Raw genomic sequence first — 14,634 nt, forward strand, 5'->3', positions numbered from 1 at the left:
TCTTAGTACAAATGCATCTTAGCGGAGATGCACGATTGGCTGACATCCTCTCAATCCGAATACATACAGCCATCATTGTATGTCCAAACCTCATGGATATTGTTAGTTGAGTGAGTGAATGCAATGGTGGCAAATTTTTATGTTGCCATAAAACTTCTTACATAGAATCCCTGTTTTTCTGGACCTGCTCTACGATACCAGCATCAGCATAACAAACGACGCATTTCATTATTCATCACTGAGATATTTCTCGGAGTGACTAACTGTTCTCTCATGGTGCTGACTAAGTCTCACCCTATGTTTTTGTAAAGAGCCTATAAGGATCCTAGATGATCAGCAACAAAGGACAGATACCCTGGCCATATTCGCTAAGTCCTCTCTGAACAAATTTCATATACTTTAAAGAATATAGTGCACCTCCACGGGGAACTTATGCAATAAAATCCTCCAGTCAATACGTGTTTCATCTCCTGGATTATCACCCTTAGACGTCATCAAGGCTATGTCATCATTTCTGTTCCTTTCCCCGAAAACATATATTGTTTTCTGTTCCTCCAACGATTGGCACTGCTTAAAGGCCAAACATACCACGAACTCCAGTTGCTTTACAAACGATAAATTGAACACCCCAAACCCAATGCGTTTCGGAGACTGCCATCTCCTTGCTCATGGGTTAGGGGGCAGACCCAAAAGCACATAATTTATTACAGTGAACAGCGAAATAGGTCTCTCGCCTGATTTGCGATTGTAAACATGAGAACCATTTTAACACATGTGCATCTGTATGAACATTCCATTGTATGTCCCACGTATTGAATAGCATTATAAAACCAAGTATTCTGTGCATTATAAATTGCATTGTGTATGTGCGTATCTATGTGTGTGGTGTGTGTGTGCGTGTGTGTGCGTGTGTGTGTGTGTAAGTATATATATATATCTATATCTATATATATTCCATCAGATGTCCCACGTATTGCGTGGCATTAATAAACCAAGTATTTTCAAGTATTCTGTGTATTCTAAATTGCATTGTATATTTACATTCTATCACTTGTCCCACGTATTACGTTGCATTAATAAACCAAGTACTTTCAAGTATTTTGTGTATTCTAAATTGCATTTTAGCTCTCTTTCACTATATCCATGGACCGCAACCCCGAGCGTCCATTCTTATTTAAACAGTGGACATTATTCATTGAACCTGATGGAAAATGGAGAGGGCACATGGCCCCCATATTCAAAACTAAGTTCACTTCAACCATCGTTCACCACCATTAGTTAGCTGTCTATGTGCTGCGTTCGTAAACATAGCGGTACAAAAGGGGGTGGTGATGGACGGAGCATCAGAACCAATCAAACTCTCACACCCAGTCAACAGATCTGGGTTTGATCCATCACCGTTCTTTAGCCCACTCTGCCACCCCAGTTCAGACATGGCCATATGCAAATCAGTCTGACCCTGTGCCTCATGGGAACAGTCCAGCCCGAACTGCCAAGCCATGCCTTCCCTGGACCGGAAACAAGCTTCCTAGGACTGGTTTCTGGCATTTCAGCTGTCTTCAGCCAGGCTTGCTTGAATCCAGTGGCAAAGTGAGCAAGGGACTCAAGCAAGCCTGGCTGAAGACGGCTGAAATGCCAGAAACCGGTCCTAGGAAGCTTGTTTCCGGTCCAGGGAAGGCATGGCTTGGCTGTTCGGGTTGGACTGTGTCCATGAGGCACAGGTTCAGACTGATTTGCATATGGCCATGTCTGAACTGGGGTGGCAGAGTGGGCTAAAGAACGGTGATGGATCAAACCCAGATCTGTTGACTGGGTGTGAGTGTTTGATTGGTTCTGATGCTCCGTCCATCACCACCCCCTTTTGTACCGCTTTGTTCGCCATAAGTTGGCAGGGTATGCTCAGACGTGAGTCCCTTGCTCACTTTGCCACTGGATTCAAGCAAGCCTGGCTGAAGACGGCTGAAATGCCAGAAACCGGTTCTAGGAAGCTTGTTTCCGGTCCAGGGAAGGCATGGTTTGGCAGTTAGGGCTGGACTGTTCCCATGAGGCACAGGGTCAGACTGGTTTGCATATGGCCATGTCTGAACTGGGGTGGCAGAGTGGGCTAAAGAACGGTGATGGATCAAACCCAAATCTGTTGACTGGGTGTGAGTGTTTGATTGGTTCTGATGCTCCGTCCATCACCACCCCCTTTTGTATCGCTGCGTTCGTAAACATAACCACCATTTTGGCACCAATAAATCCATGTGCACAGTCCATCCTTTGTCCTGCATACTACATGGCAAGTGGCAACGCGATCATGCACGCCTTTTCATATTTCAATATTGAACGAGGTCCATTAGAACAAATTGTGATAAGGAAAGCAGGCTGCTCACACTCATTGAGACTACTTTCACCCCAGCCTTCTTTAAGCACTGTTAATTAACCAGCTGTGGCTATCACTGGCTTAAATTTGCATTCAACAGCAAAATATTTTTCCAGATAAATATGATTCTAATTTGCTTTTTTTCAATAACAAAAAGTGGCGCAGTGACAAACATAGATCCATAAGCAATATTGTGTTACATTTCAATTTATAATTGGTGTCAGATTTATTCTTTGAGTGTGTGTCTCATTTTTTGCATCTGTGAGTACAACAAATGCTTAGCACTACCCTCTGATAAGCCTAACTGCTCGCCCACACTGCCACAAAAGAGAGCATTAGTATTTTCTACTTTAGCCTTTGTAAACCACTTGGGATCCACTGGGCTCGCTGCACTGTGCACTTCTTTTTGGTGCACTATATACAGAGCCAGCCTCCTACAGGGGTTATGAATGTATTCGTTGTTCGACCACAGGCCTGCTTAGTGTGAGTAAGGTTTCATACTGGGCTGTGGTTTATATTGTACGGGACAAAGTACAAATCTTCTGTCCGTAAGTGATGAGGAAGGGACAGCTCCTCATTTATTGCTGCATTTTCTGAATTGGATGTGGCACACAAATCAAAGTGAAAATCCCTACCTGTGCCTGAAAACATTACCGTCTCCCATAAAGTCGCCATTTCCACCTATCCTGTAAATATTTTCTACTTATTTATTTGAATTTATAAAGTGTTTTAACGTAAGTCTCAGTGCATATATATCTTTAAAAATATTAGACATCAAAAAGAAGACATTACATAAAGATTATCATGAGGCGGAATCTCCAGTGCAAGTAAATACAAAAATCAGACACGTAGTTTGGTGGCCGAGACTTGGTACATTTTAAAATGATACATTGAAAATGGAAATAAAATCGATTCGAATTTGATAGCCAGGGTAGCCGGAAAATATATAGTCTCTGATATGCGTGACTGGATTTCTGTGTTGCTTCTCATGTGTGCCAAGTCCCCATCCTAACAAAGGTTCCCAGGTATTACTGCTTTGTGTCAGTGTTTGTGTTGATGAGGTAATCTGGTTTCAGAGTTGATCCTGTAACATGGCACACCTTTACATTTGTTCAAGGTGACCTACCCTTTCATCCAAGGAAGCCATTTGATCCGAGCTTCACTCTTTCTGTGTCTCTCAAAGAGAGTGTAAAAATTTTCACCATGCAGCTGCTGTTTGAGTAAATAAAATGTACTTGATGTATTTTTTCAAAAATGCAAGTGTTGTCTAACACATGTAACACACAACACAATTTTTTTTTAACTTATTCACTAAGAGAGAAAAGTGCCTGCTTGCCTTTTGTCTTCAATGAGTTCCTAGCTCTGTTATTTCTTGAAGTGTGAAAGAGTTGCATGAGATTTAAAATAGGCATTGAATTTGATTTTGTGTGTGTGTGATGGGGCGTAATTGGGAATTTTCACCACGTACAGCAAAAAATCGAGGTCTTGTCCTGTCTGGTCAGGAGGGTTTTAGAATTGTTACCCGCTTACCAATAACTGGTCACAGGGCTAGACGCCAACTATTAGGGCATAAAAGCTTTCTTCAGAATGTCTACTAGCGATCCAGGCTTAGGGTTATACCCGAATTCTCCTGAGACTGCTCCAGTGAGAATCAAGGATTAAAAACAGCCAAGCATGCGTACAGAAGGGGTGAACGTTAGCTGCCACCCTAAGGGGGAGAAAAAGAGTGCGTACATTGCACGCGCAACTTTCAGTGGTCCCTACTGCTATGCTTAGTCGGTGGGTGGAATAGAGTATGGAGAAAAGGTCACCAGGGCAACAGACGGTGCCTACACCTTGAGCAAGGAGGTGGCTATCATTACACCAACTGCCGTGTCACAGCACCCGTAGTATGGCTACCCTACCATTGGTACCGGGGACTATCGTCTTTGCTGACATTGTGGCCATAGTTCCGCTAATCCAATACTCTTCCGGAGTCAGGGTGGGCACTCAGAGTGGACTGATGAGGGTTCTTGCACACCATCCTCTCAATCCATGCAGTCGCTGCTGTCTTCGAAGGGGTGTTTAAGTGTCACCAGCCTAAGTGACGCCAGCGGTGAGCCTCTGGTTCCAGGCTGCTGCCACTTTCGACTTTTGCTTTAGTAGCTGCTTTACGTCACTACAGCCTCATTCCCCTTGATACGGCTAAGCAACAGAAAGAGTCTGCATGTGGAAGGGTCCACGCCCTGAGGCTGCCGGCCAATGAAAACAGAGCTCTGAAGAAAGCACTTAACATTGCAGGCCACAAACACTTCATTGCAATTCTGTGACATATGCTAGTGTCACGCCTTACTGTGTTGTCATTACTCCTTCTCAGTGCAATAGTATGTATGCAGCACACTTTCTCGCAAACAATTGCCATGAGTGCATTAAAGGACAACTCACCATGTTTTATAGTAATTATTTAAATGGACCAGGAAAGAAGATAGTGCGTTAAAAGGCTTTAGTGTTGAAATATAAACTGAAATCTTCCAATCCCTCTTGGCAAGAGGCTCTGTCTGGTGTTTCAACAGGTTTCAAATGTACCAGTGCCTTACAGAAGCATGCCACCTTCCTCCTCCCCCCAGAGTGCTGTCCAAATGACATTATGGATCCCAAATAGGCTGTTCAGTGCAGCATAATCCTCATTGGTGAAAGACGTGGGACACGCCTCTCTCTAATTGCCCTCTGGGACAGTGCCCTTTCCCCTGTTTTGCTTGATACCCACACGTGATAAGAGAGGAAGAAATGAACTCCTATTGTGACTGTTTCATCGTCTCTAGAAAAAGGGGAAACTGTTTTCTGACTGGTCCCAAGCTACAGATTCACAAAAGTCAGGCTTCAAGAGAAAAGACTGAAAACCAGGCCAGCCAAAATGAAAAGAGTTCTACAGCCAGCACCTTTGAAAGCAAACGTACACTAGAGGCCGCATTACACAAAAGGCGCACTTTTATTGTTTGCGCCGGGCGCACCTTTTAAAAGGTGCGCCCAGCGCAAACAATTAAAAGGCACCTTATTATAATCAATGCGCTGCTTTGGGGGCTACTGCGAACTCTCGCTGCCCTGGGGGCAGCCCATTCAGGTGAAAAACAGCGATTTAAAGCTGCTGCGTGTGTTCACAGTGCAGGCGGCAACCTGCCTGCACGTTTAAAGGGAATTAGAGATCCCCTTGCAGGCGGGTGCAGTCAGTGACTGCACCCGCCTCAAGGGGATGTCTGGGGGTCCATAGGACCCTCTTCCCCGCTCCAGAGGGCTACTCTCAGGGGGCGCACTGCCAATGCGCTAGCGTTTAGGTGGCACACTGTCCGTGCGCCTCCTGACTGCTTCTTTGCCTCTGGGCCCTCGTCAGTATTACGGCGTGGGTGCAGAGGCAAAGGGATTCTCTCATTTGCATGGGGCACGCTCCCTGATGATAGCGCTGGCGCTTTACGTGCGCCAGCGCTATCAGTATTACAGAAGGGTTCGCACAAGCGTCTGCGACCCCTTCGGTAATACCAAAGTGCCCCAGAGGCACACTAAGCTGGCTCAAACACCAGTTGCGCCCCCGCGGCACTTTATGTAATACGGCCCTAGGTTGTATTAAAATGAACCAACCTAAATACTATTGATCAAATGTATAATGAGATAAACTTTTATGGCGAGCTGTCGGAACAGTACCCAGACTTCACGCTCACACGAGTCTTCAGAGAGGACGTTTCTTTTGGTGGAAAACAAGCAGTAAGGATTTCAACTGGATATTCAGTTGTAGTGATTGGCTACTCTGCAGAAGTTTTCTACGGCGAAGCCCGCTATAAAATGTATCTAATCTCTGGAGGCGATTTATGAGCAAAGTAGAGCTAAGAATTGCAGTGGAGAACACACCGTGTGTGTAAGATCGAGAAATGGTTGGTGAGTGCATGCAATCTCTGAGTAGTTTTAGAGGAACTTATTCTCTTAGGCATCCTTTCTTCTTACAAAGAACCAAGCATCACAAGCTACTGTTAAGGACCAGTTCATAGTTTGACCAAGTCAGAAAACCAATGGTGGGTTAATAATTCTCAGCACAAATTGTTTCCGAGCGTATTCTAATACGCTCACTATGGGTGACACTAACAGCGATGTGATAATCCTACACCTGGAATTATTTACATCCAGGGGCAGTATTACAATAAGTGCCCGAGGGCGCAATGGGCATTTGTGCCCGCTTTGCATGCCTTCGGGGCACTTTGGTATTACAGAAGGGAGCACAGACACTTGTGTGCCTCCTTCAGTAATACTGATAGCGTTGGCGCACTTAAAGCCCAGCTCGACCTTCAGGGGGTGTTCCCTCATTTGCATAGGGCCGTGCCCTATGGAAATTAGGGAATTCCTTTGCCTCTGCGCCCGCGCTATATTACAGACGTGGGCACAGAGGCAAAGCAGCTGTCAGGGAGCGCACTCATAGTGTGCCTCACTGTGAGTGCGCTCCCTGGGAGCAGCCTACTGGAGGGGAGAAAGTGGTCCCATGGACCCCCCCAGACATTCCCTTGCCAGCAGGTGCAGTCAATAAGGGGAACCGCCGGCAACGGGATCTCTAATGCCCTTTAAAAGTGCAGGCGAGTTGCCACCTGCTCTGTGAAAACACGGAGCGACTGCCAGCAGCCGCTCTGTGTTTTCACCTGAATGGGCAACCCTGGGGGCAGCGCTAGTTCGCAGTTGCCCTGGGGGCAGCACATACATCGTAATAGGGCACATTGTCATTGTGTTTTTGTGTTGAGCTCACCTTTTAGAAGGGGCGTCCGGCGCAAACAATGACAATGCATAATATGGCCCCAGCAGCATTGGTCATTTTGATTTACGGGAATATTGTGATATTTAGAGATGCAACCTGAGAGGCCCCCAAGAAAGAGGGCATTTTTGCCACAATTCGTCATTGTTATGCAGTTTCCCAGCTTAATGTTTTGCCACTTTTAATGAGAGCCCATGTACTGTATCTTTATTTGCCAAGCTTACTAGTTTTGGATTCATTTTCTTCTTGAATTTCGAAACAGTTGTTTGTCTGGACCACATTACAAGGTCTGAGGCAGAGCCATGATGTAATCCAGTGTGATCAGTTCTCTGGCAGGTTACCTGCAGATTACTTCAGTAAGATTCACCTCAGATAAATTTTGGGGGAACGCCGCTGTTTGGAAAGTTGAGTCATGTACAACTTGAGTTGCCTCCATCATACATGCACTTAAAACGTCCCCAAGGAATGCCCCTATAACAAAATAGATCAGACCTAGACAACTCGAGGTGCGGTTGCATCAATAGGATTCTATCCCAGTTTTGTGTCTTTACCACAGCCATTGAAGTCTGATTCAAAGTGGTGTCCTTGTCCTTATTTTCTGCTATGTTTGGTCTCAAAAGTGGACATTAAACCTTCTAATACTGTGTTTTGAGGGGCCTCAGTTTAACATTGTTCAGGATTCCGTTCATCATTTGTTCTTTTTGCATCAGTTGAACTCTGGCATGGTCCATTCCAGGTTGATCCTAGAGGATGGTCTCTCCTGCAGATCTCACCAGCAGAGATGCTTGCATCCTTCTCTAGCCCTGAGAAGCACCAATCAAGGGTTCACATCATCGTGGACCAGTTACAGTGGGGCATGGGGTGAGAACCAAAGGACGCAAATGGACTCCCCAAACTCAAATAGTCTCCCCAACTTGGGCAAAGAAAACTGAAGAAAGGAAAATTAGAGGGCAGGGCTTAAGATGTAGTGGGCCAGTAGCAACACACTAAAACTCATTTCCCTAACATTTCACACAGCCTCCGTATAGAAAACGCTAACGAGTTTGGTGAAAAATGTCAGGGCCTTGAAGACACATCACTTTATAACAGAAACAAATACTTGAGACTTGGGTACAAACCAGTGGACTTACTGAAATAAAAGGCTGGGGAGGATATTCAAAAGATTATTAACTAGAGGTGGGGCTGACACATCCTCAGTTTCCATGAATGAATGTGTGATTACCTTTTGTTTCCTCCTCGTCCCCTCTTTATAAGCGCTCATGCTGTCTCACTTAGAGGCCCCAATAATGCAGGATGGAGCATTGACCTGGTGCCGTGACTCTCCTGCGTCTCCCGATTTTGGTGAGTTGCCACTTTGCCATTTCAAGTCACCCTAGAGCAGGAGCTTTTTACCCCATGATAGAACGTGTGTCTTGTATGTCACTAGCTGTGAAGTGCTCCATCTTCACACGTCTTCATGATTTACAGATCGATAAGATATAAGATGCATGTGTTTAGTTCACCATTCACTAAAAATGCAAATTGTGCTCTCGGATCAAAATTTGATTACTTTCTAAATTTGTACACCTTTTTTTCACTGGCACGTGAGCTTAATTTCTTTTATATTGCGATTACGTTTTCAAATTGTTTTGTCGGAAACTTAAATCAGACAAAGCTGTTTGTAAATACATTGCTGCAGGAGTGAGTTCCTTTTTCCTCGAGTTTATTTGAGACACACAGGAAACCGGCAGATGACTCTTTTGTGAGTCTTTCTTATCTCAGTTTGTGGTTTGATTTGGCCAGAGCAAGTGTATTTGCCATTCTCAGCAAATTGATGTTTTGCGTCCCTCCCCTTAGTTGATCTAGGACACTATTGGCTTCTTCTGGAGATCGCTGTGTGCCACTTCTGGTGGCACACAAGACCTTAGCTAACTGCTCTTTTCATACCCTACAATCGGCAAAGCCTTGGTAGATCTGAGCAAGGCCTGGCATTTTAGTGACTTTTACTGTTAATTGTGGACACTCCAAACTTTAGATCACTGTGCTGTCTACATTTCAGGGGTTACATGGGCATATTACAGCGATATATATTCAATATTTTTAACTTCATATTCTTGGGCATTTTTAATGAAATCCATAACCGAGGGTGCATGCCCTATTAACATTTTGTATAGTCTACAGTGCCTATGGTAATTTTAGAGCATGGTGGAGGCTGATATATTTCCACAGACAAATGAACATCTTAAGTGAGCGTTTCTATCTTCATTATTATGTCTCCGTCAAGGCCACAATCCTTGAATCAGCGTGGATAAAAGGGATCAGCCCGCAATCCTTCAAGTAAACAGAACAACGTCTGTTCATTAAATATTAGGTTATACACTTCATTGACACAAGTACAAGGTTTAAACCTATTTAATTTGACTGTTTTGTACATTTAATAAAAGTGAGGTAGACCGTTTAAGGAGAAATACTTTTCCATGACAGAAATTGAATTCCCTTCTGCTATCCCTGCCTCGTGTTGGCCAACACCCAAGACCGAGTGAGGTTCATATGATGAAGAGTTGGGTGTGTCGTTTTGTCGATTTGGGTTTTTGCAATCGACTTTCATCAACAAAGAGTTCACAATCAAAGTCTGCCAACCTTTTAAGTTATTTTCATTTTGAGTTGTGATGTCAGTTGTGGGACAACTGTTGAGTAGGAGGGGGGCATCAAACGGGTAGCAAGCATGACATCACACAGGTTTTGATTCCTGATTCTATAACTGGAAGTGTCATCGAACGGCATTTCACCGGCACGATGACCTTTGCTCTTTATAAAATGATACTTTTTGCAAATTAAAGACTTTGTCTTGGTAATATGTGTTTATATAGTGCTTTCCATAGATTGTGTAAACAGAGATTGACATCCAACTGTGATTTAGTATTGCCATAGTAGTGGTGAACCTAGAGGATGCAAAGCAAGCTGAAGCAGAAAGGTAGATACTGCACCCAAGAACCACCTCTAAACCACACTTTTATGGGTTGGCCTCCCTCTGGAAACAGCTGCTGGGACAAAGACGCACCCTTCGTGCATGCCGGGCGTGGTTGGTGTGTGCCTTTTGTCCCAGCTACTTGGGAGGCTGTTGCTGGTGGATGGCTTGAGCTCAGGAGTTCTGGACTGCACTCCGCTGAGTTCATCAGGTGTCCATGCCAGGTTGGACATTAATATGGAGTTCTGTCGGGAGCGCTAGAACGCCAGGTTGTGTAATGAGAGGTGCACAGATCCAGGTTGGAAACAGATCAGGTGAAAGCTTGCTTGCCCTTGGTACTTCCCCTCCAACCTTGGTTGTTAATAAAAAGTTATTCCAAAGAATTCTGACTGAGCATTTCTGTGCCCTGTTTTTACGCTCACACCTGCGGCGCTCCTGTGCGTTGTTGCTTTACTGAGCTCCCCTGCCACTTGTGTGATTGTATAACCTCCTGATGTGTATTTGCAAGAGAGCCGTGGGACAACAAAGGGTGAGAAACTGCTGAGCTGTGCTTTTGTATGTTGGGTTGGGAGTTTAAAAAGGAAGAGGTTTATTGTTCCAAGCTGGCCCATTGTATGATCAGCGCAGAAGCCTTTGATATACGAAGTGCAAGGTAAACATAAGAGAAAATCAGGCCTCTCCCTATTGCCTCAGTCATTTAATGGAGTCTGCTCTGTTGTGAGAGGTGATTCAGGACAGCTGTTGCAATATAGAGGTGCCTTGCAAAGTGGTACGATTAATGAACAAACACAGGCTTTCTGTAAAACACGTGCATCTAGCGCCCAAGTAACAGAAAGAAAAGTAGGCCTGCACTCCTGCAAACACGTACAGATTCACTACTTTTTGCAGTTGAGAAATGTTCAGTATCATGGATGGAAAGCTGCACCGCTGGCAGGCTTCCAGTCGTACAATAGAGGCGGCCATGCTTTTATTTCTCCAATGCAGAGAGCTATGTGACCAGTACAGCCCTGCTGGGGGAAAGGACTAGCTATGCTGGTGTACATTCTTTTGTAGTTTTTATTTCTCCAGAGGGAAAACATTTTTTCTGTGGAGACGTGCCTTTTCTTAGACTTCAACGAAGTGTGGAGTGCTCCATTCCTCTTCGCAGCCAGGGAGAGGATTTACTCCAGTCCTTTGCTGAAGCGAAACTCTGTCCTTTTCTAGGGTGGGAAAGAGTCAGGGACAAGTTTGTGAAGGGCCAGAACTCACAGGTTTGTGGGTATTCACTAGCGCCCATGCCTTGATCTGCACACTCTCACCCCAAGTACACGGGTAAAAACCCTTATGCCTGCTGAATACCTTTTTGTGGTTGCCAGGAATGAGTGAATGAAGCCATGTTTGCAGGTGTGAGAGGCGTTGCCCTACCATTAGGGGTGAAGAGGCAAGAGAAGCAGAAAGAACACACCAAGAAGCTCAATACAAAGGGCGGGGTGTGCTCGGGGATGTGTCGGTTGCTGCCTGTGTTTTGTAGGAGGTGGGGACGTCACTGTGCATGTGAGATTTTGATCGTCCTAGAGGTACAATCCAACGCATTGACGTCAAAGTGGAGTCTGTGGTCTCTTTTAGCACTCCTGCATACGTTTGCATCGGGCGTCTGCTGCTATGGCCCAGGGCGAGGTCAGCAGCGCGCCATTCATGCCAAAGGGAGAAGTGGGAGGGGCAGGGCAGGCTGATGGGAGCAATGAGAGGTTGGTGGCAACCTTAATATGGGCGCTTCTTCTGACCTCCAACCACCATACACTGCTGGTTTGTTTCTGCCCAGCGGCAGCTCTGTCTTAATTCTGAACTTCCGGTTTAACTTGCTGCAAGCCCCAGAAAGAAGAGTGCCCATGTTTTGTTTTGCTTCGAGAGAGAGTTATCTTTGTTAGTTTGCAAGTCATCGCTTCTGATCTGGGTCCTTTGTTTTCTTCTCGGGCTTGTGGTCCTTGTGCTTCTTAGAGGCTGAAGAGCAACAGAACGAATGGAGCACTCAGAAGGAAAAGGGACAACCCCGCTGCAAAAGCTTGCATCCCAACAAAGGTTTCTCTACCATTCCATGCCTTCCATCGGGATCAGTCTTACCACCTCAGACATCACCAGAGCTCAGTGCTGCAGCAGTAGAAGCTCAGACCCCCACTGCAGGAGGATAGTCCATCACCAACAATGATCCTGCCTCTCAGACGTGGTCCCAGCTGGATTTGACTCACTAGTAGCGGGGTCACCACGAGTGTTGCATGCCATGTTCCTGCCGCCTTACACTACCGCCTGAGTGAGGACTCTCTTACCGGCCCACACAGGGCAGGATGACATTACTTCAGGGCTGGCCAGCCCCAACTGGACTAATCAGGGTGAGCATGGCCAGTACTGCTGGAGAGCTGCTGCAGGTTGGCATGACCCTGCTTGTTCTCTTTTAGGCCTCACGCCGGGTTCCAGGATGGAAAAAGAAAACTCCTATCCTTTCCCTTACTGCACTCTGCCCAAGGTGCCCGTCAGTGCCACACTCTCAGGCCACTGCAGGCACCACCACACACTGCAAGGCCTGTGGAATCTAGACCGGGTGACATGCTGATAGGTGTCCCAGGGTTCCCTCGCCATCCTTCCCCACGTAGCCCCTTCATGAGTCCGCCAGGCTTTTCATTCTGGGAGAGATCCAGTCCATACCACACATCAAGGACAGAAGGATTCCGGCCAGATCGACAGACCTGCCACCAGAGGTAGACCTTGATGGTATTGTCGCTATCTAACACCAAGTCCATCATTCACAGCTTGTTACACCTACTGTACAGCACACATCTTGCTACCGGTGTGTTTCAAGAATGTTTTCTTTGTTTAGCATGCTGGCATCAGTCTTGCAGTGTAATGAATGTCAGTATGCCTAACAGAGAAAACGTATTCTGCAAAAATCATGGGTGCCTTTTACTTTTGCCTTTTTACAACAGAAATGTAATTAAAGTGTATTAGAGATAAGTTTTCAATTAATTTGTGCTGTAAAATGATCCCATTTAAGTACTCCTTTTTTTCAAAATTTTCTTCTACTCCTCTCCTTCTGGTCGTACTCCCTTTGGCAACTTGCACAATACATTCAGGTTTCACCTTTCCGCAACATCCGTTCCGAATCAACCAGCCGCCACTACATTTTCAGCCACAAATATAGTTGTATGCCTGAAAAGGGTTTTGCAAATTGCCCATTGAAGTCTATATAAGTACCTGTACAACATGATGCTTAAGTGGATTTTCTCTCTCTCTCTCTCACTCTATCTCTCTCTCTCTCACTCCATCTCTCTCTCTCTCTCTCTCTCGCTCTCTCTCGCTCTCTCTCTCTCGCTCTCTCTCTCTCGCTCTCTCTCGCTCTCTCTCTCGCTCTCTCTCTTTCTTCCACTTTCCTTCACTACAGTAATTCATAGGGTTTGGAAATAGCTCACAAAAGAGCTTCCTTGACTTTGTAATAATCTTGTATGTACAGTACTCAAGTAGCCAGACTGATGGCAACTAGCTCAGTGACCCTAGTGCTTTGTTCTTCAGAGACTTTGACTCTTTGAATGAAGAAGACGCCATCCGGAACAACCAGCTGGCGTTCGACATCGCCGAGAAAGAGTTTGGGATTCCGCCAATCACCACGGGCAAGGAAATGGCGTCCACCGGTGGACCTGATAAGCTCAGCATGGTCATGTACTTGTCCAAGTTCTACGAGCTCTTCAGAGGGACACCCCTGCGAGTGGTTGGTAGGTGGCCTTTTGTCGTTCTCTTGTGAAAGATATTGTATCACATCTCGTCATGGTTGGCTAAGCTGTTCCTGAAGTCGGTCCAAATTTAATTTCTCGTAGCTCTAAACACCCAGGGCGTCTTCGAAGTGTCTGGCTCTCATCGTCTTTCCGCCCTGTTTATTTAGAAGAAAAGTGCTTGATTTAGGTCCAAGATTATTATTTTTATTAGATATCTAATGTAGAGAACATCTAATGAGTGGAAACCATGGAAGTGCCTGCAAAAATACCAACAAAGAACAATTTGGATACGAACAAAGGAAATATTCGGCGTTTAGTATTGTGTTGTCTCGTACTTTTATTTATATAGCGCGTCTTACCCTTGACGAGGCGCTGAAGTGCTTGGCACGCTGTTAGCAGTCTATTACGTGGCAGTGTCATGCATCAAAAAGTGTTTATGCTGAATGGCATACGTAGGTAATATAGGTGCCATAGGTAAGGGTCATGGGTACCTTTTTTGTATTGCTGCACCCATGGATAAGAAGCTGTCATGCTTGTGGACTTGCAGTTTGTCAAGCAGTTTAGTAGACAATGGTCCTTAAGAACAAACCAGTATTCAGTAAATACCATTAAAGAAAGACTCACTGAGGTTGAAAAACAAAATGTATCGAATTGATTCTTTGACTTAAAAAAACTGGGGTGAGGCAGGAGAAATAAATTAAAGAACGTTTGTCTGATCACCAGGATAGAGGGGCATTGAGACCCACGGTAAAGATATGACAGAATGAAGCATGCATTTGCAATGTAATGGGTCTCACATTTGTGAACGTTAGAGCTA

General features: G+C 45.3%; 1 protein-coding gene and 1 pseudogene across 4 annotated transcripts in view; both read left to right on the plus strand.

The window, feature by feature from the left end:
- The window catches only part of MICAL2 (microtubule associated monooxygenase, calponin and LIM domain containing 2), an 812,711-nt gene that overhangs the window by 294,333 nt on the left and 503,744 nt on the right, over positions 1-14,634 (plus strand). For all 4 annotated transcript variants that reach the window (XM_085648193.1, XM_085648195.1, XM_085648194.1 and 1 more), the window contains exon 13: positions 13,618-13,817. In XM_085648193.1, coding sequence (XP_085504319.1) covers positions 13,618-13,817 — 200 coding nt within the window. The remainder of the gene's footprint in view (positions 1-13,617; positions 13,818-14,634) is intronic.
- LOC146857631 (signal recognition particle RNA) lies at positions 10,182-10,453 on the plus strand (annotated as a pseudogene).

The sequence above is a fragment of the Triturus cristatus genome, chromosome 3_2, assembly GCF_964204655.1.
Source record: "Triturus cristatus chromosome 3_2, aTriCri1.1, whole genome shotgun sequence".
NCBI classification, from domain to species: Eukaryota; Metazoa; Chordata; class Amphibia; order Caudata; family Salamandridae; genus Triturus; species Triturus cristatus.